Source organism: Cyprinodon tularosa, unplaced genomic scaffold (assembly GCF_016077235.1).
Source record: "Cyprinodon tularosa strain WSP-4 unplaced genomic scaffold, ASM1607723v1 ctg628, whole genome shotgun sequence".
NCBI lineage: Eukaryota > Metazoa > Chordata > Actinopteri > Cyprinodontiformes > Cyprinodontidae > Cyprinodon > Cyprinodon tularosa.
In genome coordinates, this window is record NW_024039372.1 from 278893 (window position 1) to 305856 (window position 26964).

The 26964-nt window shown below is 38.2% G+C and overlaps 1 protein-coding gene across 3 annotated transcripts in view; it reads left to right on the forward strand.

The window, feature by feature from the left end:
• Nucleotides 1-26964, forward strand: part of LOC119798500 (MORN repeat-containing protein 4-like) — a 50232-nt gene that overhangs the window by 3218 nt on the left and 20050 nt on the right. For all 3 annotated transcript variants that reach the window (XM_038308004.1, XM_038308001.1, XM_038308005.1), the window contains exon 2: nucleotides 1463-1537. In XM_038308004.1, coding sequence (XP_038163932.1) covers nucleotides 1471-1537 — 67 coding nt within the window. In that variant the 5' untranslated portion in view covers nucleotides 1463-1470. The remainder of the gene's footprint in view (nucleotides 1-1462; nucleotides 1538-26964) is intronic.

Sequence of the window (26964 nt, forward strand, 5' to 3'; positions counted from 1 at the left end):
GTTCAATTCGATCAAGGTTTTCAGAATTTTTTCTAATTATTCTTGCATTTAGCAATCATAAATTTTTTTTTTATTTGGGGATTTTTAACTGAACTGACACATTTAAAGTTTTGTCAGATTTAATGTAAAACAGTTTTTTTTACACAATGCATAAAAATAATCATTTCCTGTGAACCAATAGAAAACAAAAAAAGGCAGTTCTGTCGACTCACTCCAGAGCCGACTGAACTGACGAGGAAACCTGGAAAGGTGGTAAAAATTTTTCCAGAAAGTCCAGTTGCCTTCTATTTTATCCTGCTTTGTGGTCGCCATCATTTGGTAACTTAGAACTTGCAAAGGAATACATTTATTTCAATTATCTGAACTTTAAAAATATCAGAATAGGTTAAAGGAGTTTTTGGGCTCGTTTCCTGTTAGTGATCAGGAGTGTTGTAGCTGGTGGTTTATCTTATTCCAGTCAAAAGATGGGAAAACTCAGGGCTGTAATGTTCTGCTCTCATCTTTGTTATGGTGCATGTTCAGTATAGAATAGAATAGAATCCATTTTGGAGAAATTCTCGTCAGAGTTTGGTTGTTCTGAAGGCTCTAGTCCAGAGGTCACAGAATAGCGGACCAGGGTCCGGATTTGGACCCACCTGCTGGCTAATCCGGACCCAACCTGATTTAAAACATTTATAAATTACCGCATGTTGTACGTAGGCAGTGTCTAACTTCACTTGCGCCGCTTCTCCTGTTAATATGGTAAAGCCTTCCGGAGCGTCCGGGACCAGGCTGCACATGATATAAATTAGCCAATGAGCTGCTGTCAGTCTGGGTTGGTGCTGCTGCTACTTTTAGACACAGCAGGCAAACCTGTGGCAAGCCGGGCGATGGGAAAGAAGGAGAAGACGATGAGAAAAAGAGAGCAGAGAAAGTGTGGACTGCTGGAAGAACTGCGGTGAACTGGTGACAGAAAAGTGAAATGGCACGCATCTTGATATGTGCTTGAGAATGGCTTTGTCTCCAAGGTTTAAAGCCTCGCTGCTCTCATTAAGCCAGAAAAAAAAGAGTCAGTTCAGGTGTTTTATAAAATACGTGAGTCAGAAAATTGTCTTTATACCAAACTGAATGATTGTTCTGTTTAAAAAACACTTTAGATTTAAAAATAGAAAAATATTCAACTTTTTTTATATCTTTTTATTAAAAAATTCAATGTATTACATGGATGCATAAAAAACCTGCTTTTTTATTTCAGTGTTAAATTCTGTTTAAAGTAACAGATTATAATTAAAAATCTCTCCGGATCTTTACTGGTTGATGATTTTCTTTATTAGGACCCTGCTGATTTTTAATTGGTTAATCCTGCTCTAGGCCATATCTAAGATCTAGTCCACAAAGTGCATCCAGCTTTGTGTGTGTAACTAAGAAAGTCAAAGCTTGATGTTAAAGGCTCCTAATAATTTTTTGTTTTGTCGTCTGCCAGAAGGACCCATGACCCTGACACGAGGATCCTTCACCTATTCCAACGGAGAGGAGTACCATGGAGAGTGGAAAGAAGGCAAGGACCACCCACTTCATCCTCCTTCCCTGGCTTCATTTCACTGAATAATAATAATGCTGTTATGATCTGACTAAGACAGCAGTGACTGAATCCAACATGGCTGAATGATTGAAAAACACTAAACTGTGATAGTTTTGATCTGCTGTAGCACCTGTGGGGCATGAAGGCCTTTTTTTTTATTCAATATAGATATTTATTCTTTGGTTGCGGTTAAACTAATAATAATAATGAAAAAATATCTTCTTAGTTTTAGTTTTTTTTTAAATGGATTTTAAAACTAGGCTCCCCACCCTATCCCTAGGTCTTAAAGGAATAGTACACCCAAAACATGATTAGCCTTCATTTTCTACTCACCCCCATGCTGAACAACACTCTGGAGTACTTTTTTGATATCTCAAATGCATCTGGAGATCTGGGAGGCTTCTTGCTGTCTGCTGACATTCAAATAATGGAGGTCTACGGTGTCCGAGACAGAAAGGTCCATAAAAGTCCACAAAAAACATGTCAATATTCCTCCATACTGCTCGTCCAATCTATTCCAAGTGTCCTGAGTGGGTAGCGTCCATAATTTACTCGAAACGAAGTCATTTAGAATGTTTTTAGAGCATAAACAGTAGTGTATAGGATTTCCTGAAAGCGCGTTCACGAGTCTACGGAAACCGCGGCAGACCAAACCAGATGAAGTTGCATTATCGGCAGAGCGTCTGCTCTGCTGATAATGCAAGCGTAGAAGAAGAAATGTGCTGTTTACCTGTGCAAAGAAAGAAACAACGAAAGAAAAATGTCTGAGGACTTCAGTGTTGAGGAAGAGCATGAGTTCTTTGCCGAGCTGAATGCGCACTTTCATCTGGTTTGGTCTGCCGCGGTTTCCGTAGAGTCGTGAACTCGCTTTTAGGAAATCCTATACACTACTGTTTATGCTCTAAAAACATTCTAAATGACTTCGTTTCGAGTAAATTCTGGATGCTACCCACTCAGGACACTTGGAATACATTGGACGTATGGAGGAATATTGACACGTTTTTTGTGGACTTGTATGTACCTTTCTGCCTCGGGCGCCATAGACCTCCATTATTTGAATGTCAGCAGACAGCAAGAAGCCTCCCAGATCTCCAGATGCATTTGAGATATCAAAAAAGTACTCCAGAGTGTTGTTCAGCATGGGGGTGAGTAGAAAATGAAGGCTAATCATGTTTTGGGTGTACTATTCCTTTAATCTGGCTCCCGGAGCCAAACCCTTTAAAGTTATAAAGGAAAGGGCCCAAACATTCGACAGCGTAACTTAATCAGTTGCTGTAGATTAACTGAAGCAATGACGCATCATTACATCCATGAAGGTCATATGACATCTACTCTATATTTCAGAGGTGTTCAACAGGGGGTCCGGGACCCCAAGGGGGTCCACAGAGGTACTGCATGGGTGAAAGTTTTGATTGAAAAGACTTTTTCTTTAAATTCCAATCTGCAATTTTTTTCCACTAATTGAAATGTCTTTAAATCCACATTAACATGAATTCAACAAACTGTAGTAAACAGATAACTGGAGGCAGAATATGTCTTTCTTTCCTCAATGTACTTGAGTCTAAGTCTAGTGAACTCAGTTAACTGACCGTTCAGACAGATGATCACTACTTGTTGCTTCCTGTTGGTCATGTGACTCTGCCTCCCTGTGAGGTGCATGCCCCATCTTTGTTATTTGTCGCCGCTGTTGGGTAGCGACCGCCGTATTCATGTCTATGGCGACAGCGGGCTAGCCTCATGAGACCATCCTGATCTCACGAGCTTTCAAGGTTTCACTCGCAGATCAGTCTGGAGACTCTCCGTTGAAGAAAATTTGGAGCCGTTCACCAAACGAACGTCCAATCAGCGTTGGCTTTGAGGCGGGTTGAGGTGTGACGCAACGAGAAGCGCGACAGTTCAGTCTAAAGAACATGGCGGCTTCAGCCGATGAAACTAGCGTTAGCGTGGCTATCGAGCAAGTTTTATCGGAATTACAGAGTATTTCTTCACTGAAAGAAGAGCAAAACACTGCTCTGGAGACTTTTCTCAGAGGAAAAGATGTTTTTGCTCTTCTCCTGACTGGTTTCGGCAAGAGTTTGATCTATCAATTGGCTCCTCTTCGTCGTCGCTCTATCAGTACGTCATATGCTTCGTTGATCTGATTGGTTTATTTGGCCCGTCTATCACCAACATAGGCCAATCAGCTAACCAGTATTTTCGCCCCTTCCCAAAATTACTTCAATGGAAGGTTTCCAGATGGATATGCGGAGCAAATCCATCTGGCGGAGTCAGGTTAACAGTGGGCTGCTGTGACAACAAATCCCATAATGCTTTGCAAGGAGAGCTTTCCTCACAAAGCCTTTGAGGATATATCTGCTCGTATATCCGGGTGTGTTCGATTTCAGGCGCTGCATCCTCTAAGGAGGCCGGAAGAGTTTTGCCTATGGACTCAGATAGGTCCAGCCTTCTCTGGCTTTCATCGCCCATACGCTCTGTTACCTAGCAACCATAACAGTTGACACATAAAGCAGGCAAAGAATGGACGCCGGACTACCGATTAGTCTGCCCTTACTAGTGCTCTTACTACCGATTAGAGCGCTAATTACATTTTTGAGGAGCTTCAGTGGCAGTACCGTCATGGATACCATATTTATAGTCCCCACACTGCACAGATATTAGGATCTCTGCTTAAATTTACACAGAAACATATAAACACAACAGGCCACATTTCTGACTCAATAACCATTGAAACAACTATTTGCATTAATTTCAGATGGATCTACTCACTTACTTGCATCATATTAAATTGAACTCACAATATTCATGCACTTGTCCCGTCCTTCAAAACTGGCAAAAAGAAGGATGGATTTGTCTGACGCATAACGAGGAGTCTTCCAATCCGAACAGGCCTCGGTGCCATGCTATGATGTAATCTGGCCTTTGGAGGAAGCAGCCACTAAGCACATGGGTGATCACTACTTTTCAAGATGCATTGTGGGAAATTTCGAGTCATCCACTAGATGTTCAGACACTCATTTAAAATAGCGTTACCAATGTATTACGACTATATAGAGCCCTATATAGTGGTTAGGGCGGATATTCGGACACAGCCACAGACTCTGGATTTATTTCTGTCTCTGCTTTAGCATTCCTCCTTTATGGCATTATAACTCTCGCAGATACCAGTGAGACTTGCCTTAAACATGAACTGAGATGTCCTCTATTGGATGGTGATGGCATTACTGAAAGAGAGGTTGAATTCATTGTATCGAACAAATTTTATAGTAATTAACCATTAATTGAAGAATTGAAGAATCATCAATTATTCATTTACATCCCTGTTTGAACTGGATCAGAGCTCAAGTTAAAGCAGGCTGATTACAAATATACACCACACTGTCAGAATTAAAACATAAAGATGTTTTCTTCCACATCTAAATGATGTTTTGATGTTTGTTGGTCATCAATATAAACTTCAGATGGCTGGAACATAAAAAAAAATGAGGAAATGTTTAAGAAACCTCAGCAAGCAATAAACTAGCTTTTTCACTGCGTTTTGAGCCAGTAGACATGCTTAGACCTGCAATGCTCTTTATTTCACCGTTCTGTTTTAAAACTCAAGTCTGCTGTGAAGGCTCGGAGCATAGGGGAGCTCTAAGGAGTAAGAGGTTAGGTTGAAATAGGAGTCAGAGAAACGTCGATATGATGATGGACTCCACACGGTTTGATCTCTTCAGGCTTGAATGTAGGACATGGTTAAACAGGAAGAGGAAGCAGGTCTTGTTTTAAAACAAAATATTTGACTGTATTTGATGATAAATTCTTATACCAATTTATTTAGTGCTTACCATGTAAAAGAGTTCCCCTAAAAAGATGTTTTATTAGAGCATAGTCACCTTTTATGTCTATAAAAAAAGACCAAAACTTATATGCCCTATTTGATCTTGACAAAATAGTATTATATGTGCCAAGTGTCCACCTGCTAATGTTTAGTCTTTTTCAGCCTAAATAAAATTTAGGTACGATGTGCAGATGTAAACAGATGTGTTGCCATCTAAATACTTATAAATCATCAACTGCTTTATTTTGAATTAATGAGTTAAATGGGTTTTTAAGAAATCCCGAATGCTGTTTCAATAATCAGTAATTTATGTCTAAACATCCTTCCTTTTTATGGAGGATAAAAAGTGCCAAAATTAAATAAATAAATACAGCATTAAATAAATAATTAAATGTGTCAATAATTAATTAAATGTGGAATTAAATAAATAAATGTGTCATTCATTGATTAAAACCACGTCACTAATATAAAGTGTCACAATTAAATAAATAAATACAGCGATAAACGATTAATTAAATGTGTAATTCATTAAATAAATAAGGAGTTAAATGTATGAATGTGTCAATAATTTAATAAAATACGTCTTCATTTTATTAAAAAAATATATATAATGATTTCAGTGTGCATTTAATTATTTCATGGTCCTGTGCATCAAAACCATTAAAAGAATCTGTCAAACTCACCCATCAAAGTTAGGGGGCGGTTATCTAACACCTGATTGGTCACCCTGCACATTAAGGCGAAGCAAATCGATTACAGAGACTGTGATCCACAGGTTGTGAACATACTCTTATACAGTAGATGGCGACTTGATTCGCGTTAATCCCGCCCCCTAACTTTAATAAAATACGTCTTTTTAAGGTACATGGGCTTGTTGAGAAATAACAGAATCATCCTTTATTGTCCCTAGTTTAGGGTGAAGGGGTGTTTTCAGGTAAAGCAGCAACAAAGAGATGGAAAAAAGGAAAACATTCAGTTTTACACACACCTAAAGTACAACCAAAAATAACTAAAGAGACTGTAGGTAGGGAGACATCAGCAACACAAAAACTTGTTAAAACATATGATAGCGAGGAGTGGCGGCGTAGTGGTAAGGGCATCCTGAGGTTCTGAGTTAAAGCACCACTCCACTTTGGGTCCTTGATCAAGACCCTTAACCCTAGACTGCTCCCCTGGCACCTCAGGATGGCAGCCCACTGCTCCCCAAGGGGGATGGGTTGAACATAGAGTTCATTTCGTTGCTCTGTACTTGTGACAGTGTAATGACAATAAAAACTGGGGGAAAAAAAGATTAAAATAATCAACCCCACACACACATTAAAAAAACCGTCCATAAAATGATCCAGCCACCTCATAGGCTCCCAGGACCAATCATGCCATCCTCATAAAGCTCAATATCCTCCTTAAATTATATCAAATCAAATTAAATTAGATTGAATTAGTCCCGCGGTTCTCAAAGTGTGTGGCGCGACCCACTGGTGGGGAATTGAGACGTGACAGGTGGGGCGCGCCAAGTTCTGGTGTGTGTGTGTGTGTGACTATAAATGTAGAATGTGTGAGAGCAAACTGTCCTTATAGCTGTATGTTGCCGCTTTTTAGACCAATCAAACCCACAAAGTAATCATTACTAGCCTACATGCAGTCTAATTAAAAGAACATTAGATATGAGAAAAATTTCCCCTGGAACTGAAGTGCCAAAATAATGATTGACGTGACGTCGGCATATTATTTGTAACAGAATAAACTTTCGCGCCCCAGTGTTGCCAACTCAGCGACTTTGTCGCTATATTTCAGACCCCTCCAGCGACTCTTTTTCAAAAAAACAAATCTAGCGCCTTTTGGAGACTCTTACGTGAAAGCACGTATCGTTCCTTTTCTTGTCCTCCAGCGGCAGGTGCTGCCGTGGGGCGCCTCCCCCGTCCCAACCCCGTTCTCCCCCGCTATTGCAGGAGTCCCTATCAGCGCTGCAGTCAGAGCAGAGACACAGCATGTTTAACTTTTGCGTCCAGACTGCAAATAAAGCGCACATGCGCCGGGATTGACGGCGCAGGTTGATCATAAATAACTGAATTTGAAATATTTTATCTTAAATAAATAACGGCGTTTGATTCACACAGCCACATGTTCATGTTTCTGGTTAGGAGTGGAGAGCGAGTATCCACTCATCGGGCAGAGAGCTGTGTGCATTCTTCTTCCCTTTGCCACATCATATCTCTGTGAGATGGGCTTTTCAGCTGCTGCTTCAATGAAAACAAAATACAGATCTCAGCAGAACATTGAGCATGACTTGAGAGTGGCAGTATCAAGCCTGCAACCCCGTTTTGAGAAACTGCAATGCAAAACAGGCTCATTGCAGCCACTAATGCAGGGATAAATAGACCTGTCTTGCCAGATGGATTTCACTTCTTTTCTTTTATTAACAGATTGCAGAGTGGCACTTTAATTTTTTCTATCTTTGAGCTTGATACAAATTTTGACACAGCTGCATTTTTATTTTCTTTATTTTTGAGCTTGCTGTTATTTGATGTAGATTTGTATTTAGATACTACTTGTTACTTCAATAAAATTGGAACATTTTAAGATTGTTGAATATTTCATTAGCATTGTGTTGGGGCGATGGGGACAGGCGGGGCTTGAAAATTCCCCCTTGTCCAAAGTGGGGAATGACAGAAAAAGTTTGAGAACCACTGAATTAGTCCCTTCATTTTCTCCGCTATCTGCCTCCAAAATTGTATATGAATTAATTCACCCTTATCATTGCAGCAAATGATATGTCCAGGAAAGTAATACCTAGATCAGTGAATATTCAATTATGTTGAGAGTATATTTCCATGTTATTGCAATCAATTCTATGGCTGTTGTTCAAGCAGCTAAACATGTTTGTTTTTTAAATTTTTGGGATCCTAACTGTGATACATTTTCCCAAAGTAATAAGGCACATATAATCATGAATTTAAACAAATTTACTGCTTTTTAAAATCTAGCTACAGGTTGACATTCCCTGTACATAAAATTAAAAGCAAAGCCTCAGCTCAGGTCAGCTAAAGTGGTCCACAGTATTATTAGGTGGTCTAAAAACCAATTGTTATTGAAAATGGTGTCTTTTTTAATTGTGTTTTCGATTGACCTGGTTATAACTTTTCAATTCTCACAGAATTGTTCAAAAGTTTGCATTTTTTCAATTCCTAATTTCAGTGCCCAGTCCGGCGACCAGGAGAAAGTTCACACGAATATCAGGGAAGAAGAATCTGCAGGTCAACCATCTGTTCAGGTGGCAGCATTCGAAAGTTTGGTTTAACATTAATTAAAAGTTATAAGTTGGGTACATATCACACCTGCACCGGGATTATATTTCGGAAAAGACGGCCCATGGCTGACATGATTAAACACGACCGGACTCAGAATGAGAGCCTCGTCTTTCACCCGTTGCACGAGTTCTGTGCGAACGTCGATTCACTGAGGTTATCTCAGGGTTCCCGCGGGAACTTAAAAAGTCTTAAAAGGCATTGAATTCTTCAAAGTAAAACTAAGGCCTTAATTGGTATTAAAATGTCTTAAATCCGTCTTTCGTAGGTCTTAATTTTTAAAACATCATAAAAAGGATTATTTTTATTACGATTTATTTTTGTAATCTAAATAAAACCTTAAAATTTAAATTTTTTATTTTTTTTTTTTTATAAAAAAAAAAAAATAACGGCTCGCCATTATTGGTTGCGTCCCGATAGCGGAACCAATAAAAGCGTTGTTGCGAGCGAGAAGCGATTGAAGCTCAGAACGATGGGAATTAAGGCAGTGGAGTCGCACATGCGAAATGCGAAACACAAAGCGTCAAAATGGAGTTGCAGAGAAACAGCCGGTATTTCTCAGTTTTGTTCCACCCTTGTCTCTGCAACGCCTCCACTTATCACCAAATCAAACATACTAAGAAAACCATACAAAGAAAAATAGCTGTAAAAAGACTTAGCACTGGTTATGTTGGGGCTTTAAACTGATTTGTTTTGTTCCCTGCTAAAACAAAGTTTGTGAATTCAGTTAAATAATTGTTAAAATATATCTGTCATTTGTGTGTTTTTAGCTTTCTTCCTGTATGGGAAGTTTTTTAAAATTTGAAACATTAGTGCAGTGGTTTATGTTAAAATTAACCTTTGGGTTAAGTTGTCGCAAGCAGGTTTTTCTTGTGAATTTGGTCTTAAATTTTTATTTCAAGTGGCATTAAAAAGTCTTAAGAAGTCTTGAATTTAACTTGCCTTATGCTGTAGGAACCCTGTAACTGTTCCCCCTACAATCATATCCAACTTTCCTCAAGGAGAGCAAAGCTTTTTTTCCCATAAATTCCTGACATGAATAATTTTAAGCAGAACATTAGAACTGGATTCTTTGTTTATGTAATTTTATTTAGGATCTGTTTCATTTGAAACCCACTAACTGAACAAGTTTGAGATCCTATTGTTCCTCTGTTCACAAAAGTGTTTTGAGTTGGTGATATATAAATAAACTGAATTGAAAAGTAAAAAATCACTACTTCTACATCTAGTTGTGTAAAACTCAAGTGCAGTGAACGATGCTGAGGATATAAACTCTGTAAGAATAACTGCCTCATCGCAACACGCAGCTTTTCCTACAGCTCCGACACTCAACCTAGAACCGCACCGCAGTTAGAATCAGGTGTATCTCAATGAAGTCCGATCATCTAGTCCGACTGGTTAGAAGTTTTCTCTCTAAGGAGAACCCGCTGACTGTCACGACTCTGCTGCATTCAGTCCCATTGGATCAGGACGTATAGCCCATAGATATTTGGTGTCTTTGTGTTGTAGACTCTACAGCAGTCCCTCACACCGAGCATGCATGCAGCATCAGCGGAGAGGAAAAAGGAAGAAGCCTCCAGCAGAATCAGGTTAAGTGTGAATGGCTTTCTGCCAAGGCCGAGTGGGGATTAAGGAGAGAGAAGCAGACATATAAAAAGAGCATAGAAGGGCTGGTCTATAAATACTACAACTATTCTATGTTAGAAAAGCTAACGGTAAACTAGCTCCGCAGGTGGCTAGACAATTAATCAGATGAGCTCTGAGCAAGTTTTCCTGTCAAAGTGAAGAAAGAGAGCACATCCAATTTGTTACATTAAAATCTGAGCCCATAGCTATGTCTAGGAGAGACACAGGACTAAACACTATAAAACAGGCCATATCATTGAAAATCATTGCTACTGATGGCAGCTATCCAGCTGATGTTTCTCTAGGATTGGTCGCTGTCCACGGGGAACAGACCAGATGATATTACAATTACCCAAAAAGAAGGATCATAAAGGCAAAGGTTGAACTAACAAATACTGCATAATGGCAGAATAGAGATATAATACAATAAAGCAGAATGATGAAAAGTGGTCCCTATGTCCTCCAGCAGTCTAAGCCTATAGCAGTAGAAACACAAACTAAAACTGGTAGTTGGTTCCACAGGAGAGGAGCCTGATAACTAAAAGATCTGCCTCCGATTCTACTTTTAGAAATTCTAAGGATCACTAGCAAATCTGAGGATTGAAAGTGAAGTGCTCTGTTAGGAGGATCAGGAATCAGATCTCTGATATAAATGGAGCTTGGTTTTTTAGGTGGGAGGAGTTTAAATTCTATTCTGGATCTAACAGGAAGCCAATGAAGAAAAGCCAGGATAGGAGAGATATGATCTTTTTATTTTTCATCAGAAAGGTAAACTGTGTCGTACTGCTTAGATTCTTTAGCGTTTTTACTTACTGTGAATATTACTTTGTTTTCTTTTAAATCACTATCAGTGGGAATGGAGTTCAGAAAGACACTGTTTCTCAAGTAGCTTCTACACAGATATATGTACTTGTTTTTTAGCTTCTTTTCTCAGAGGAGGGAGAGAAAATTTTAGCCAGCTGAATGGCAGTGCACAGCAATGTGTCATGAGCTGAGGACTGATGGACCCAGTATTCAAGGGGACAGTCAGTGGGCAAGTTCAAAGGTTTTTTTTAATGAAAAACAAAACTAAGAGGGGAGCTGCTAGGATCTGTGGCACACGGCAACTGCAGGCGGGGGGGCGGGGCACCGCCGAGACAGGACGTGGAACCAGAACTTGATGCAGGACCTTTAAACTGGTCTCCACCTTGGAGCCAGGCTTACTTGGATAAAAACTGAACAGTGGACGATTAGGAGACGAGACAGACACAAACCCCTCTTTCCACTGGCCGCCAGGATCCAGGACATGAACCAAGAAATAAACTGGACAGGCTAACAGAAAAACAGTGAATGATCTGGCTCTGAATGCTCGGGCTGAACTGAATATAAACCAGAGGAAACAGGTGAGGGGAATAAATTATAATTGAGGCAGGGAGGGAAAACGGCAGGTGAGAGGAATTACTAATTAGGTAGGAGCAAACAGGCCAGATCATGACACAATGGCCTGGGAAAAGAGTAAAATGCAAAATGGTTGAAGCTTCGGAACGCTAACTTTCTAAAAACCAACATATCTACATATTTACAGCAGTAATTGGCTAATTTAGGTCGCTATATTTTAAGTCCCACCTGCCCCCACCATGGCAGACCTTTTTAATTACCTACTCCTGTTCCGCTGATTTGAACGTATAACTAGAGGATCTCTATAAGAATAAATGGGTAACAAAGGATTCCAGTAAACATGACAGAACGTAGTTAACTGTGGCAGCTTTTAATTAAAGCCGACTTTCATGTTAGACTGGAGAGTTAGGATAAAACCCTGCGTACTTTAACTGAGTCCCTATAGGATACGCCGCCTTTAAATAAATCCGCACTCACACAAACAGATTGTGTTTTACAGCAACCAGCAGCGTAAAAAAAGAAAAGGTGGCAAACTGAAGTCTGTAACTAATCTAGACGCAAATGCATGCAGAGACCATCTGGTGCCACAGAGCCTACAGAGACACCATATCACACTACCTGAACTCATATTTGCACTGAGAAAACCTTTGAGGTAAGGTTAAACAAAGAACAAAAGTTTGGCACCTCAGCAGCTTGAACGCTGGAGGGAGAAACATATGTTCTCCACACAATTAGCTAAAACTGCTAAACTGGATTGGCGGCGGTTCATTGGGAAAGCTTCATTACTCGTGTTTTTCTGAGATTAGTTTTGTGTTGTTCCACGCAAACTGGCTAGGTTCACAAATAACTTACCTGTTTGGAGCATCCAGGCTTTCCTGCCGTCATTTATTCTTCAAACGTTGATTTACAGTAAAAATAAACGCACCGATTCAACACACATATTTAAGCATCGAGCTTGTTGCTGAAACCCTGCAACAATAAATGGTCTATTTTCAGATGTTTTTTTCCATCTCTGCACATAGTCTAATAAATAAAAACATGATACTTATCTGATTTCTTTTAGGTTAAGTCCTTATGAATAAATGAGGGTAAAAATAAACCAACTCATAAGATTATTCTAAGTGTTGTCAGTTTAACATTTAACAGGGAACTTGTTGTTTTGTGGTTGCTTTATAGGATTAGGTGAATGTTTAGATGTGTGAAAATATTGTGTCGGCTTGCAGGCTTCTATGTACGAACAGTTGCTGTTTGAATGTGAGTGAATAGGAAATAATTTGGTTATAATCTGTGGGTCTGTGTAAAATTAGTTTTCTCTGGTATAAAGATTGTCTTTCCACTCCATGAAAGGCTAAATATGTTTGTATGATAAGCTGAATAAAAAAAAAAAACATCATTATAATTTAAGAAATTATTGTGCCAAATGGTTGGTAGCAACAAGACTTAATAAGAAACAAGTTTTTATACGTGACTTAACAAAGATATTTATATGATGTACCAAAATGGGTGCCTTTTAGGTTACTAAACATAAAAAAGATGAATATGTAAAACACGTATAATTTGCAAGGAATAAATATCTAAAACTATCATTAAAAGACAGGAAATGTTGCTATGACATACTGTCAGTGAAGGAGATGCTAAATGTGATTTCAATATGAAAAACTCACCATCCATCCATCCATCCATCCATCCATCCATCCATCCATCCATCCATCCATCCATCCATCCAGAAAAAGACAGAAGAATTTTATTGGTACAGTTACTTTAGTTTTTGGCGCTCAGACCACGGCAGGAAACAATGGTGCTGAATTTTGCTTTAATATACATAAATAGGGGTAAAGAACAGGGATGTTTTCCCCCCAAGCCTAAAACTGGTGGTGGAGTGGAGATAGGGACCTGGAAGATGGAAGTCCAGTTGGATAACTCAGGTTGCATACACCTGTCCATGATGAACAAGCATGAAGCGACAGTGGAGAGAAAAAATTTCCCTCTTCACTGTGAAGCCCTACCATGAAATGTACTATTAGATAATGAAATGGTAAATGAGTAACTGTGTCATTAAATGCACCATGAAATAATTAATCTATTAATTATATATATAAGTTTATCTGCCTTTAAATTATCTCATTTAAAATTGAAAAATTATATCTGCCATTAAATAAATAAACATATCTGTAAATCATTAAAAAAAATGTCATCAACTTCATATACATTTCATTATTTCAATAAATTTTTATTTAACTGCTGGCGTCTAAGTAGCAGATTAATCATGAAATAATTTAACTATTAACTTCACCCATCAGGCTCAGTGGGCGGGGCTAGAGTCGCTTCAATAGAAAATCTGGTGTCTGATTGGCGTCTTTCATTAAGAAAGATAGGACAAAAACTTCCTGTTTTTTTTTAACAGCTGCCACCACTCTAGATTAGATACATTTCAAAACAAACTAGGGATGTAGATTGCTATAGTTTTTTACCCACTGGTCTATGAATAAATATCATTTTAAAGTTATTTCCATCAACAATATAGACTTTAGAGTAGAAGGAAATCATCCTTAGTTTTGCCTCCTTGACTTTGATGGATGTGTGACAGTTTAAATTAGTTTATGGTGTTCTGCAGCACAGGAACATAAAAATAATTATAGAAATCAAAGAATCATTGTATTACTTCTTAAAATACATGTATTTAATTCAGGCCCATATTATTGATTATAAATTTCTTAAAGTCATTCTGTGTTTTTTCCAGTTTCAATAAGCTAATGGTTAATTTCAATTATTTCATAAGTTATTTATTTATTGTATTGTGGCACTCGTCACCCTCCATACTTTTGCAGTCAACGCTGTACGTCTGCTCAGGGGCGGATTTAGGAAATGTGGGGCCCTAGGCAAAGACAGGCAGGGGGCCCTCTGAATTCAAAAGACAACTAATAAAACAGACCCATTCTACAGATAGAGAAATGTTAATAGAATAGACATCCATTCTCTGTTCTAGGTTTTGTCCCTCTCTTCTTGTCTCTTTTCTTCTTGTTTTCCTCTCTATGTTTTGTACTCAGCTGACTTTTCATGCTGTCTCTAAAGGAATGAAAGATTTTTTCCAAAGCACTAAGCTCACTTAGCTGATTGCTCCTTCCTGTGTTTTCAAAAAGGCCAAAGTAAATAACCCAGTCCTTCTTTTCACTGTAGACAAGCCATAATCTGCTTCTCTGTTCTCCATTTTTCATTTGGATGAAATAATAGCTGCATGAATCATGACAGCAGACAAGATAGAGGAGAGCAGGAGGCGGGGTTACCGATCTACTTGCTCTGGAGAGCAGAGTTCGCTGCTTTTAGATGTTGGCGCCAAAGTCTCCAGTAGCAGAAAAAAGTCTCTAGATTTGGCGCTAGGAGCTTTTTAGAAATCAAAGTGCTAGAGGGGTCTGAAAAGTGGCTAAATATAGCGACTAAAGCGCTAAGTTGGCAACACTGCTCTTTGCATCGTTTGTTTTCAAATGGTTTGCTGCTGTCTGTTTGGACCTTTCTGAACATGTGCAGCAAATGGACTGATCCAATATGGTGGACACTGAAGGGGGGGCTGAGACACACTTAATATTATCAGCGTTCTGATGGCATTTTAGCAAAAGAATTTTGATCAAAAACATAATTAATGTTCACAAATAAGGAATAGTTGGATTAACCATACATGGTTATTTCATGCACAGAGTAATCCTAAAGCTCTGTATATCTTCCCTTTGCAAAGCACGGTCAGGAAAAATCTTACACTGTCTTTGTCTCATTCTTTATAGGTTAAAGTTGGGGAAACTTAACCACCCTAACAGATGTCATCCATTTTCAGTCGATCCCCACCGTAGGATTTGTTGTAGGTTCTTTGTTGACCAGGTTCTGTTGTAACAAGTCATTCCCACATCCTGACACTTCCACCTCTTTGCTTTACTGCACTTTCTCAGGAATTTTTCAGTCATAAACATCTGATGTTCTGGTGTAAAAAGAACAGTCCTTGTCTTCGTCTGTAAGCTTTGCACACCTCTTATTTAGGCTTCTAAAGTATCTTTTCACATTTTGGAAACATTCATTTTTTTTAAATCAATGCTAATGAGTATGCTGTTGGTGTTTTGATATAGTTTTAGGGTTTTTGGAGATTTATAAGAACATGGACGCTCAGAAACTAAAGTGTTCTCATTGTCTCATTATATTATTTTGCACCATTGTATTCCTGTGTTTCGTTCAGGGTTGTCGACAATGAAATAGGGCCTCGTTGAAAACATAAGAAAAATGGAAAAACGTGTCAAAGAAAATAAATCAAATCAGTTAGTCCTGCGCCGAGGATGTAGGCTGCAGAAGTACAGTTCTCTAAATACTATAAGGCACTATAGCTCAACAACAAGGCCAAGACTGAAAGATATGAGCCAAACACCATGGCTCCACACACACACACCTGAAGCAGTACAGGAGTTGGCTTACAGTACACAACGTTTCATAAGGTCAGCTAAAGGTCAAGTTGGATTAGCCGATTTGGAGTCACCATTTGACCTGACATCCATGTTTAAGAACCGTTAAGGCCGCCAGAACGCCGGAAGAGAAGCCACGTTTGTGCCTGCTGAGTCGTTTAACAGCTGATTGTTTATCCTGAGAAAATACAGCTGAAAAAAAAGCAGATATCATTATCAAATTGACAGTTAGATACCATAATATTTGTGATTATAGTAGTGATCCCCCCCGTAATTGACATTTATGCACTATTTTTGCACGCCACGTATCACTTTACTTGGATTTATCACTTTACTTGGATTTTCACTTTATTTGGATTTAGTTTTTACATATGCATAGATATACGTACATATATATATACAGAAGAGCTATATGTGTATATATTTTTATCTATTTTTATTCTTATTTATTTTTTATATTTATTATATTGTGTAGTTGGATGTGTGTATATATTATATAAAACTGTAACTGGAGCGTGTAACAAAAGTAATTTCCCTCTGGGATCATTAAAGTATTTCTGAGTCTGATTCTGATAATATTTACTGTTTATATAGTGTTTTACAGTAAAACTGCAGCAGTTTCTCTGAGGTACAGTGAAGTACATATGTTGCTCAGTTAATGTTCCAATAAAGTTTACTGAACTATTTTTACAATACAAGGATTTTAAAGAAAACAAAGTAGCTGAGAAATGTAAGAATTATTCTCATTTGGGTGAAAATCCTTCTGCTTTTTAATCCTGATTTATTGAATGATTTCAGTGTAATCACAGGTTTGTTTCAGATATCTTTAGATCTTTGAACAAGGTAACCAGCCTCTATGTTGGATCATTTTGGAGTTCCTTAGCTTGCTCTAATTTAAACTGAGACAGCTTTTACTGTCACTTTGTATAAACTGTCATTTTTTATACAAAATTAGATTTGATTTTGTACATCTTTCAGTACATTTCCATTCCATAAACTGCAGCAGTGATTAAATGTAAACATTATGGGAGAAAATAGACATGGTTCAAGTTCAGGTCATCTAAAAAGATGAAAAGAAAAAAATAACTTTTGTCTATCTTATTTCTGGGAACTGGAGCAGAAAGCAACATCCTGACAGTGATTGTGAAATAGTTTTTTTTCACTATGTAGAGTGTGATGGCTGAGAATTTCCACTTTGTGAAGATAGGACTGTTTGTGTTTGTGTTGTGATCCTGTTTTGGCATCAGAGTGAGGACCGTTTTTCCTGATTTCATCAAGCTGAGATTGTTTTGTACCAAGGTGACGGCACTGTTCAGGTCCTTACTTCCTGTTTTAGATCTAGGACAAAAAGTTTGAGTGAGTTTAGGTTTAGGTTAGGTATGCAATGTACAGTAATGTTTAGGTTTAGGGTTATGGTTAAGCATTAAGCCATAGAAACGGTTGAAAAAAATCAATGGGAGTCAACTGATGGTCCTCACTACACATAGCATATAGAAAGTATGTGGGTTTTTTTATGTACTTGAACTTGCAACTGAGTAGATTCAAATATTTAATATATTACAAATAATGTAAGGACTTTGATGTAAAATTAGGATTTTTTTTTCCTGCTCCTCATTTCTTTTTGGGCTTGACATTTTATTTAGATCAATTAAGAATCTAATGTTCTATTTTTTTCCCTAACAAATCGGATTTAAAAAAATTACAAATGAGATAAATATGGCTTCCTAAAACTATCTTTCATTTATCCCTTTTGGAGGTGACTTTACTGTAAATCAGGCATCCCCAAACTCGGTCCTTAAGGCCCGCTGTCCTGCAGGTTTTAGAGGTTTCTCTGCTTCAGCACAGCTGGTTATAATGATTGCAGTAGACCAAAAGCCTGTTAATCAGCTTTCAATTAAAATCAGCTGTGCAGGAGCAAGGAAACCTCTAAAACCTGCAGGACAGGGGGCCTTGAGGACCGAGTTTGGTGATGTCTGCTGTAAATAATATTGATGTGAGCTGTGAAACACACAAATAATGAAAATATGACACAATTCTTGCAGAGAGTGGTACTAAACTATCTATCAGTTATTAGTCCTCTACTGCAGGAAGAAAAAGTGATGAACTGATGTCCTTCTGAATAAGTGGTTTGGTGGAAGAAAATATCTATTTTCCAAAAAAGTAATCTTCATGGAAAACAAATTTGATTTAGTCAATAAAACAGATTTATGTTAGTTTCAGGGTTAAGCCATTGAAAAAGGTTGAAAATGAATGGAAATCAATGCAAGGTCCCAAGTACTTATTTAAAACAGAGACATGAGTACATTTGCTAGTAAATCAAAATGTGTAGCTTTAGGTAAGTTTAACAATCTGTTAAACAAATGTTTGTGAAATTTATATTTGGGCATCAAAAGATTAGTTAATCTGTGTCAAACGGATTAAATTATAATTAAGCAAGTTACATATTGTAACAATTAATTGATTATTAAAGCTACAGTGTGTAATAATTACAGGGATATACAGTCAGAAATGTAATATATTATACATAACTATGTTATTTATCATCATCTACGAGCTCAGCCTCTTAACCATAATATTTGCGTTGCCATAGAATTCGTTATTTATAATTATATAGGAGCGGGTCTCGCAGCCATGGAGGCAGACATCTTTGCGCTACGGCAGCGCAGAGCCAACAAACTAGTGATTGCGAGATCGCCCATTACGCTTGAAAGTAACTACGGCAAGTTGTTTAAGTCTACATGAAATCTATACCCTACACAGACTAATGAAATAATATCTGTAAAATTATCTATGTAAACAAACCTCATCACTTGAGAAGGTAGATGATGCGTACGTCGTGGAAGACATTTTGTCCCGTAACGCTCGCCGTACTGTTGGGGGGGAGAAGCGGTGGGGGGGAGATGTTCATGTTGCTGCGGTCTGCAGTCTGGACGTTAGATGTCGCTGAAAATTACACACTGTAGCTTTAAATTAGTTGACGAATATTTCAATAATCACGTAATCATGATTAATGCAAATGTTTCAGTCCTAAAATCTGTGACAATTTTTTTTTTACAGCTGTATCATACTAATAAGTGGTTAAAAAATGTATAAATTGTGATTTCTGGATTTTCTTTTGAGATTATGTTTCTACCATCTTTAGATCCCTCCATGATTTCTAAGTGGGAGAACTTGTTCAAATACTTCTTTTCCTCACTGTACCCGTATTTACACACATAGTTTTACACAGAATAAGTTCTCAGTCATTTAGGCTTGCGAGGTGGAGAAGTTGATCCCCAGCTACACATTCTGATTACCAAAACATTACACAAAGGGGAGATTAATTGTCTCCCAAATTTGACTTAATATCTTAAGTACGATCGCTGTGAGAACCTCCAAATGTTTGCACACCTTCATTTTCTGCAGGGACTTCATTTTGTAGCACTTCATTTACTTTTCCCTCAGAAGCTATTATTTTCTGCCACGTTCCAAAATATGTGTGATGACACATCCTGTTCATTTTGAGCGTGAAACGCTGAATTAACACCGCAAACAGTAATATGTTATTGTGTGCGAGCTTCGGTGTGGGTTTTTTTTTTTTTTTTTTTGCCTGGTGTCATCAGGAACACACACTGCCTCTGTGTCTTTGCATGCAAAGTCACTGTTTGCACACAAACATGTAGGTGTGTGTCAGACAGAGGTCTTCCATGTCGTATGAATAATTCAGGCAAGTGATGGCTCAAGACAAGCCCGGGGGCTATCAGGTTACAGGAAGTAGGACCGGTACATCCACAACAGCCCAGGCGCAGCCAGCAGTCATTTGCCTGTGCGGTCGTTTAACATCTATGCATTACCGCTATTGATTGACATAAAAGCCGGACAAATTCAGCTAAACCGTAATTAGCCAGAGACCGTGGGCCCAACAAGAGCTAAGAGAGAGGCGTTATAAAAAAGCTGAAAGACAGATTAAGTTTGGTCTGCAGGGACCAAATGGAGTAGATGAAGAGGAAATGGCTGTCCCTGGATTCAACAGTCTGTAAATAATGGGGGGGGGGGGGGGGGGGGGGGTAAACTAACATTCGTAGTGATCTGTGGACTGTTGCCACTTGATGTTATTATATTCAATAATCCCGTTCCTATTTGACGCAGCTGTTGTCACGCTTGGCGGAGCACACTATCGACGGTGTTTGCTGACAGATGATTGCACTCTGGTTGACACTTCATGGATTGTTAAATTTGCAGCCAGCAGTCCAGGCATTGTTACCAGAGGCGGTTGCTCACTTGTCAGCGTTGTTGCATGATGGAGAGTTGAATGTGAGATGCTTTTGGCTTCCCTCTTGAGCCCTGCTTGCATTTACAGGCATGTTTGGATGCAGAGACTTTCAGGAGAGAGGGACTTTGAAGATGGAGCTCAAAGCTGCCAAATCTCTTTGCCAAATCTCCCATGAAAACCCTGCTCAGATTAGGCAGAGAGCAGCTCTTTAAGCAGCCCTGACAGATGGACCGCCTAATTTACTTTGCCATTAGCTGAGATCTATGGACGGCGCTCACTGGCCTCTACCCTGCTTCACCTTTTGCCAAGGACCCCTCCAGTAAATCCCAGACTGCTCTTACTGTAGCTTTCTTAGGCCCCACCCCCCTCTATAGCGAGTGCTTCAGTATCATGGTACTTTGTGAGCTTTTCTAAATCCAATTCCTCTGCTAGGAAGATACCGGGTCCTCCTCAGAGCATTTTATGGACAACTTCCCCTGATTTATTTTTACTTTTTGGTGGGAGGGGTTTCTGAATTTTCATAGATACCCTTGGAGCCAAGAATGCCGGATTTTCTGTTTTTACCAGGCATTATAGTGTGTACTTAATAAAATGTATTCTGATGCGTACGGAGTGAAATTTGTTCCATTATTATTGCAAGCAGAGAAGACGTGTTACAAAAAAAAAAAAAAAAACATATTTTAAATGGAATTTTTTTAATTAAAAAAAATATGGACTGGAGAGTTTCTTTTTTTAAATTTCAAATATATCTATTTTGCATTAGTTTTTATGTTTTTTTTTTAACTTTTTGAAGTAACCTTTTTAAAATCTTTAAAAAAAAAATTTTTTAGACATTTTAATATTTTTACATTTTTTTCTATTACAAAAATGATGTTTAAGATTTCTAATTTCAGTTTTTCAGATCGATTTTTACAAATTGCATTCTTTTCATATCGCATACAGATCCCATCAAGCCCGAAACAAACACACAATTTTGATGAACACATTGACCAATAAAATGTCATTGCTAACATTCATGTAGACCAATAGAAATGCATCTTGGTTCCTCACTTCAGGGGAAAGGCCAAGAGGGAAGAGATTGTCTGTAAAATCCAATACGAAATTAAGGGAATTTGTAAAACTCTATAAAAAAAAAACTGAATAAAAAAGATAAAACTGAAATCTCTAAAAACATTTATTTTTTTTTACTCAAATTTGGGAGGGGGGGATAACATGATCCAAGAAAACATTTATATATATGGCAGGGCTCACTCTGTCATTCAAAGCAGCACTTTCCTTCAAGATTGACAATGTTTGTTTTTTATTTTTGGCTAATGTAGATAGCCAGAGAAAATGAAAAATAAAAGCAAAAATATGTATGATAAATACAGAGTTAGATTGTACAATAATATATATCTATACATGCTTGATTATGTCTTTTACAACAGATGTATAAGAATGAAAAAACATCTGACCAAAATTCCAAAAGTTATTTCTTATTACGGGTTTGAGGCTTCTTAGTTTTATTAGGCATATAGCGAATGGAGATCAGTACTCACATTAGTATTCAGAATCATTTGGGTTTAACTGGAAAATAATCATTTAAATTTTGCAAAACAATCTAAATATAACAAATATAAAAAAATTATTAAGCATATAATTTTATACCCTAATACAAGATTGATTTATGATGTTATTTCTGTCAAAAAATAAGTGTTTTGATTAAATTTCTAACACTGATTTACTTTTGCAAATATTTCACAGTGAATGCCTTACGCTGTATTGAAGTTATTTTACGGTATTTTGGTAAATTTGAAACACTATAATAATGCAAACACAATAATTGTTAAAAATACGTGCTGTAGGGCAATTTTTATCTGTTTTTTTTATGGTAAATAAAAGCCTATCACCTCGTGGGACTGAGTATCCAGTCAACTTTTCACAAATAAGGTCAATTTGAAATATGATTTTAAAAAAAAGTCATGCTTTTTTATAAAAAAAATGACTTAATTTGCAAGGTTTATCTTAGTAAACGAGAATTTATAAAATATTCAAAAAAATATAGAACATCTTGGGTTATTCCTTAGATGCCTAGTGTCGCTGATTAGCTGCATACCTAAATTTACACTGATCATAGGTGCAACCTTTGAATTAATAACCTCTGTTATTAAAGGAATAGTACACCCAAAACATGATTAGCCTTTATTTTCTACTCACCCCCATGCTGAACAACATTCTGGAGTACTTTTTTGATATCTCAAATGCATCTGGAGATCTGGGAGGCTTCTTGCTGTCTGCTGACATTCAAATAATGGAGGTCTATGGTGACCGAGACAGAAAGGTCCATAAAAGTCCACAAAAAACGTGTCAATATTCCTCCATACTGCTCGTCCAATGTATTCCAAGTGTCCTGAGTGGGTAGCATCCAGAATTTACTCGAAACGAAGTCAATTAGAATGTTTTTAGAGCATAAACAGTAGTGTATAGGATTTCCAGAAAGCGCGCACATGCGCACTCACTACGCTACGGTAGCCGGCAGACCAAACCAGCGCATTCAGCTCGGCAAAGAACTCATGCTCTTCCTCAACACTGAAGTCCTCAGACATTTTTCTTTCGTTGTTTCTTTCTTTGCACAGGTAAACAGCACATTTCTTCTTCTACGCTTGCATTATTGGCAGAGCAGACGCTGAATGCGCACTTTCATCTGGTTTGGTCTGCCGGCTTCCGTAGCGTCGTGAGCGCGCATGTGCGCGCTTTCAGGAAATCCTATACACTACTGTTTATGCTCTAAAAACATTCTAATTGACTTCGTTTCGAGTAAATTCTGGATGCTACCCACTCAGGACACTTGGAATACATTGGACGAGCAGTATGGAGGAATATTGACACGTTTTTTGTGGACTTTTATGGACCTTTCTGTCTCGGTCACCATAGACCTCCATTATTTGAATGTCAGCAGACAGCAAGAAGCCTCCCAGATCTCAATATGCATTTGAGATATCAAAAAAGTACTCCAGAGTGTTGTTCAGCATGGGGGTGAGTAGAAAATGAAGGCTAATCATGTTTTGGGTGTACTATTCCTTTAAAGGTATACTATGCAACCGGTGTTGATTTTCCAGCGAGGCTCCCCCCAGAGGGCGAAAGTAAAAGTGCACTGTCGTAAATATGCTCAGCTGTTCTCCTGGTTTCTCCGTCAAGCCAGGCGCGGTTGTTTTGAGCTTAGCAGACAGGCGAACGCAACGAATCACCATGTCTACTGCGGAAAGTGACTATTTTGTTCCGATTTTCGAGTTTGAAAATTTAGCATGTTTCCGACATGGGCTTTGGCTGTTTTCTCGCTGGTTCCGCCATGATAACTGCGCTAGCAACGAGCATGCCTTTCACTGGGGGCGTGTAGCAGTTCTCGCCGTAAAGCAAGACCGACTCTCGCGATGCACCAGACTTCTGAGCCGGCGGGTGCAGGCCGAGGGCTCCTGCAATTGCAAGTACGGTATTTCCCCTACAGACCACCAGGGAGGCCGAGAAAACCTTTGTTCGAACTCAAATGACTCGTTTAATCATCCCAAACCTTATGGAACACATTAATTAACTGAAAAATGTTGCATAGTGTGCCTTTAAGTCTGATTGAAAATAAAAAAATAAAATAAAGCGTTTGTATAACTGGGTATAAATTCATTTTTTAATATTGATTTCTTTAAATATCTCTGAAAAGGCAGCCAATTTCTGAGCCTGTCCTTGGTCCTGTGATGACATGTAGGTTTTTTTTTATGAGATTTCTTTCAGTTCTGGTGTTAAGTTGCTTGGACGCCAGTTGTTTTGCACTTGGTTGTAGATTGCTTTCCGTACCGTGCAATAGCAAAACATGCCATCAGTTCAATATGTGTATTATTCTTCACAGACTTTTACTGGCACAGGAAGAGCAGCCTGTGTCACCCACTGAAGGTCATGATTTGTCTTTAACTCTGCCAGCTGCAGTTATGACAGATGGACAGCTTCCTTTACAAACTGAAATAAATAAAGACATGGGATACAAAAACAGCAGATAACCTCAGCGAGGCATGCAGTAACTAAACCATAACACGACCAGTTTGTAAGGGCGAACTCAATCGAGTGGATACATTTCAACGAGTCGAACACAGATGGCAGCCTTCAGCTTTTATAGGCTTTAATATTCAAGCAAAAATGCATCGTTTCTCTTCATAGGCATGTATACCGAAGGTCTGTGTTGAATACCCTACTGGTCCTTTTTCTATAATGTGTCCAAGGTAAAACTATACAGTGCCAGATAATTTAATTTGCTATATATATTTATTTTTTTATTTTTCTGATTTGTTTATTTGTTGTTGTTTTTTCTTGGCCAAATGACATAAATGTATATAAACACACAGTAGCCTGCAGATTAATTTCATATTATATCAAAATGTTCTATATCGCAATACTTCAATGAATTTGATAGAATATTGCAGAGTTGTGCAGTAGTGTTAACTGCAGAGATACACTGAAAAAAAAATCTAGAAATAAGTAAAAATGTCTTAAATTAAGTGTATTTACCCTTAATTTGAGCAGGTAAATGAGATAGTTTGCCAATGGAATGAGTATTTTTACTCTTAAAATAAGATAATTAGATAATATGCACTTGAAATTAGACAATGCAATTGTGTTTTCTTATTTTAAGTATAAATCCTCTTGTTCCATCAGCAAAATGTCTCTTTTACCTCCTTAATCCAAGAACACGTTGACCACCCCTGTTAGCAGAAACACTGGAACCAAGCTGTTGGTTATTTACACATTTATAAAATATCAATTATGGCTTTAATAACAATAATACACAAACATAAAAAAACCCCAACTTGTTTTGTTTCAAATCTTACTTATGTTTAATCTTGAACAGTATAACAAATTATATTTCAATCTGAAAAACTCACAGAGAGAGAAAGATGCAATTAAAAGAGTTTTATTGATACAATAGTTTGAACTTTGGCGCTCAGGCCTCGGCAGGAAACATAAACGCTGATTTATACTTTAATGCAGATAAACTGATGTATGAGAGTATGGATATTTCCCCCGGGCCTGAAACTGGTGGTGGAGTTCAGATAGATGAAGTTTGGTTAATCCATAGAGGCTGGTATACAGGGTGATGCTTGAGTTAGATGTCACTGAATGAACAAAGTTTGCATTAACTATCCATGAACTGTCCATGAAGAGCAAGCATGAAGCGACTGTGGAGAGAAAAAACTCCCCTTTGGGAAGAAATCTCTGGCAGAACCAGGCTCAACATGGGGGTCTTCTGGCGGACCGTTTAAAGTGACAGAGAACTCCATGAAAGTCTGGAGGGAGTACACACTGGAGGTGAGGTTGAAGGAGCATCGAGGAGGAGTCGGATGAGCTTACTACGATGGTGGAGAAGGGGATGGAGGTGGGTTGTCTGAATCAAAGTCCTACATAGGAGCGACGGTTCTTGCGCTTGTTGAAGAGCAGGCTGAGAGATGATTTGGAGTTGGTGAGTGCTGGAAGATGATTGGGCATCGAGGAGATGTAGCTTGAAGCGGATTGCCTGCATCGGAGGCGGATCAGCTTCAGATTGAATGGAAGTAATCAGAGTTTCTTCAGTTGAATTTCCGTCTTAGCTTCATTTCTTTTTTTTTATTTTTTATATATACCTGCAGCAGGAACAGACCAAATAAATTGATGTGCCTGTCATGATTTTATCTAAGGCTCGGATCCACATGCAGTGAAACCAAACACAGATGAAAAGTTTAACAGGTTTTATTGAAGAGATTCAGCTCGGTGCAGCGTTGCTCTGAACTCTGCTCAGCCGGAACTGGAAGGAGAGGGGAACACAGACTATTAGTTCAGGCTCAGTGGGAAATTTCATTCGTTGATTTGAAGAAGAGAATCTGGTTGTTGACTCACGTTTCCAGAGAAGTAAAGGATCTTTGACTCCAATCTGTGTGTTGTTTTCCAGAGTTTGTCTGATACGGTGGAGGGCGGAACAGGGTTTACCCAGAACTCGGACGGTGTAGGTGAACGGAGACGCTGATTGCCACTCAGATTTCCTGCTGTACTTGAACGGGTCGTGGTGAAGATTAGGGATGCACGATATAATCGGCCCCCTATCGGTATCGGCCTGTATCGGCCTTAAAACTGAATATCGGACATCGGCCACCCCACCGATATTTAACCCGATATTTGATCAGCTTCTGAGTTTTTCTAAAAAAAAAAAAAAAAAAAAAAAATACTACATCTTCTTCTTCCTCAAAAGCTTATTTTTTACAGACTTAAAAACTTCTAAAGATGAGGGAAAAAATATTGATACATTAAAATATCACAATATCTTCATATGCTGATATATTGCCATTTAAAAACACCATATCAATCTCTTTTACTAATGAATATTGCTATATGTCATCGTTATGCTACGAAATCCCCCAAAAATTCACGATATTTTGCCATATTTTTATATGTTGATATATTGACGCGGTATTGATCTATTTTACTAACAAAATCTCATAAGAATTTGCAAAATATCACGAGAGTTTGTAACAGAACGATGAAATTTCACGAGATTTTGAAAGTAAAATAGATCGATACCGCGTTTTTAAAAA